The following is a 3510-nucleotide window of genomic DNA, read 5'->3' on the forward strand; positions in this document are numbered from 1 at the left end:
AACTTTCTATTCATCTGTGAATCCTGAAAAATAAAATGTATCACAGTTTCCACAGAAATATTGTGCAGCACAACTGTTTTCAACATTGATAATAATCAGAAATGTTTCTTGAGCAGCAAATCAGCATATTAGAATGATTTCTGAAGATCATGTGACACTGAAGACTGGAGTAATGATGCTGAAAATACAGCTGCACATCACAGAAATAAATTACACTTTAACAGAGATTCACACAGAAAACAGATATTTGAATCACAATAATATTTCAATTTTTTTACTGTATTTTTGATCAAATAAATGCAGCCTAGATAAGCAGAAGAGACTAAAAATCTTACCAACCCCAAACTTTTGAACACTGCACTCAAAGCTACTGAATGCAGTCAGACTTTATTTGTGTCTTTCAAAGCTTTCCAGCCTCAGTTATATAAGATACTGTCCCTTTAAGAGTCTATATCTGGATGTTGGTGCATGTTCTGTTAACTGTGTGAGCTGTGATGAGAGAAGCTGGGTCTGATGTGTGCTCTGTGTCTGTAGGGTGAGCTCCTGTTCAAGAACTGGGACAGCATCTTCTCCGATCACCTCCTCCCCCTCGGCGTCCCGCTGTACTCCTTCGACGGGCGAGACGTGATGAGCGACCCCTTCTGGTCAGTACTACAGCACACTCTCACCGCAGCTCTGAGGATTAGAGGAACACTTCGACAGCTTCTGATCCAATCATATGCTTTAAAGCTTCGTTGCTTTGTGTCATTCTTTCATGCACATTTTAAGCAAACAGTTGCACACGTGTCTGTGTTGAGTCCACCTCATTAATTACTCAAACTCTAGTGCTGATCTGGAGTAGTTCAGTGTGAGTGAGGCTCTGAAGCGAGGCCTGACCACAGTCCAGACGACACCGGCTGCTCCTCTGGCTCTCACATTTCTCCACCCGTGGCTTTATTTTTGGTTCTGTGTTTATGTGTATTTATACTCCAGGCCAGTAAATATATCCTCGAAGAGACCGTGACAGAGGAGCAGTAATTGTGGTCAGCTAGTAGCCGTTTTAAGCTTGTTTGTGTAGGTTGTGGATGTTTTTGGCGTTTCAGGAGAGTCTCTGTATGAACAGAAGAGCGGCTGGTGTGTCATAGAGCCACTGCCTACACTCTTCTAGGAAACTAACAATCCCATTGAGCTGTGAAAACACGTCTTTCTCTGAACGTTTAAAGTGTCCATCAGATGTGTGACAGCAGGACACGCGTACATGTCCCAGTCACAGATCATCTACTAGTCTGATTTATTTATCAGTATTTTATGCTTGTTTTTAATTAACCAGTAGCCTTCAGTTTATGTCACAATATGAAAAGTGATACACATTTAGCTGTTTCTAGACGCCGATGGTTTTAGGAGAAGAACGTTCTCACTCTAGCAAACTTCACTTATATTTTATGATTGAATTATTATTTGACTTGATTGAAATCATTTTAATATATATTTTTAATTTATTTAAATAGCTAAAAACTGCTAAGAATCTGAATATTTCCATCTTTCCAACTTGAATTTGTTCACTGAGCCACTGTTGCTTTAATTGAGGAAAATTCAGTTCTTGAAACATCTGGAGTGATGATGAATGAATTGAGTTTAATTAATGTTTTATTTACTGACATTTTGCTTAATCATTGTAAGATTATATCAGAATTATCAGAGGGAATATTTCAGCCTGTTATTTCAGGGGTCTTTGAATAATTTCTGGGACAATAGAAGCCGAAAAGGTTGAGAATTAGTGTTTAAGAGCATTTTATTAGACAAAAATTGGCGCACATTCAGAATTTACAGTCTTTCTATACATTTTAAATGTTGGATAAATGTTTATTTTGCGTTTCTCCTGTTCACCAAGGCTGCATTTATTTGATCTAATATACAGTAAAACAGTGAAATATTATTACAGTTTAAAACAGCTGTTTTCTGTGTGAATCTCTGTTAAAGTGTAATTTATTTCTGTGATGTGCAGCTGTATTTTCAGCATCATTACTCCAGTCTTCAGTGTCACATGATCTTCAGAAATCATTCTGATATGATGATTTACTGCTCAAGAAACATTTCTGATTATTATCAATGTTGAAAACAGTTGTGCTGCACAATATTTTATTTTCCAGGATTCACAGATGAACAGAAAGTTATTTACTTGTTTAACGTTGTGCTGTAACTGTGTGTGTGTTTCAGGCCTCAGAAGGCGGTGTGGCACGGTTCTTCAGAGAAAGGCAAGCGTCTGTCCGCTCTGAACTGTGAGTCGTGGAGAGCGGGTGACATGGCCATCACCGGTCAAGCGTCGTTCCTCTACAGCGGCTTACTGAACCAGCAAACCCGCAGCTGCTCCAACCGCTTCATCGTCCTGTGCATCGAGACCAGCCACGACCATCAAACCCTGCAGGAGCTCCACACGGCACAGGTTCGCCACAGAAGATGGTTCCACAGATACTGAAGCCCTCGGCGTCTGCACGTTTGTTCGGACAGGACGACGTGACGGAGGAAAAGCCCGTGACCCATCGATCTCAGGCTCTGGCCACATGAACTTTAACACAACCAAAGCCATGGCTCTAGAATGTAAAGTGTATTGGCTGATTCCCAGTGATAGACTGGGAGACTGGCCGTCATTTGTATGCACTGTACTTTTCATATTGTATTTTTTTGGTGTCGATTTTCCAAAGAAAAGTCTTTTTTGATCACGTCATTTAATTGTTTCTTACTCTGTTTGTATTTAATTTAATTTCAATGTTTTATTTATACAGCGGCCGGACATCATACAAAAATGAGTATGGATAAATAGGTAATTTAACTATTCCAATTAATGATGCAGCTGTTTATTTTCATTTCTGGATACTGCATCTGTTTTACTGATATCAGACCACGTAATCAATCTGATGAAGAGATCAGATCACCATCAAATCACCTTTTCATAGATTTTTTAAAGCACATAAATTGAAGCAGTGTTTGTCTGTTGAATAAAACATTTTTTTTCCAATTTTGATCTAAAAGTGCCTATTATTTTCATATTGTTCTGTTTCTTCATAAAGACTGCCCTGCGGTGAACCTGAATGTGAGAGTTGTGTCTGCGGCCGTGGCTTGTTTGTCGGGACTCAGGCACAGCCTTAACCTGTTTAACACACATTATTCACCAACATCACGTCTGTTTTCCCCTCACAATGGAATGTTGTGGGGAAAAAATCACGTAAACTGACTTTAAGAGGTCACAGCTTTAAAGATGAATTTATTGCACATATCCAGGCTTCACTTTAGTTTGTCACGGGTCTTTTTAGCTTTTTAATTTGAAATGTACATTTCTCATTATTCACTGTAACAAAAGTCAAACTCTCAGTATTTTCTAATTTTATTTTATATTATTTTAGTTTAGTTTGGTTTAGTTTTTATTACGCTCTAATTAAACAATTACAAGGCATTACTTCAATGCCAGCTGTTCTATTGCTCCAACTTTTCTTAACACTTTGTATCTTTTTCAATAATTGACCACTGTAGACA

At 38.5% G+C, this 3510-nt stretch overlaps 1 protein-coding gene across 5 annotated transcripts in view; it reads left to right on the forward strand.

Annotated features, from left to right (window-relative positions):
* Positions 1–2995, forward strand: part of LOC109106652 (collagen alpha-1(XV) chain-like) — a 70613-nt gene extending 67618 nt beyond the window's left edge. For all 5 annotated transcript variants that reach the window (XM_042714005.1, XM_042714001.1, XM_042714004.1 and 2 more), the window contains 2 exons: positions 535–644; positions 2197–2995. In XM_042714005.1, the coding sequence (XP_042569939.1) occupies positions 535–644; positions 2197–2455 (369 nt within the window). In that variant the 3' untranslated portion in view covers positions 2456–2995. The remainder of the gene's footprint in view (positions 1–534; positions 645–2196) is intronic.
* Positions 2996–3510: the final 515 nt, after the last annotated feature.

The sequence above is a fragment of the Cyprinus carpio genome, chromosome A24, assembly GCF_018340385.1.
Source record: "Cyprinus carpio isolate SPL01 chromosome A24, ASM1834038v1, whole genome shotgun sequence".
In the NCBI taxonomy this organism is placed as follows: Eukaryota; Metazoa; Chordata; class Actinopteri; order Cypriniformes; family Cyprinidae; genus Cyprinus; species Cyprinus carpio.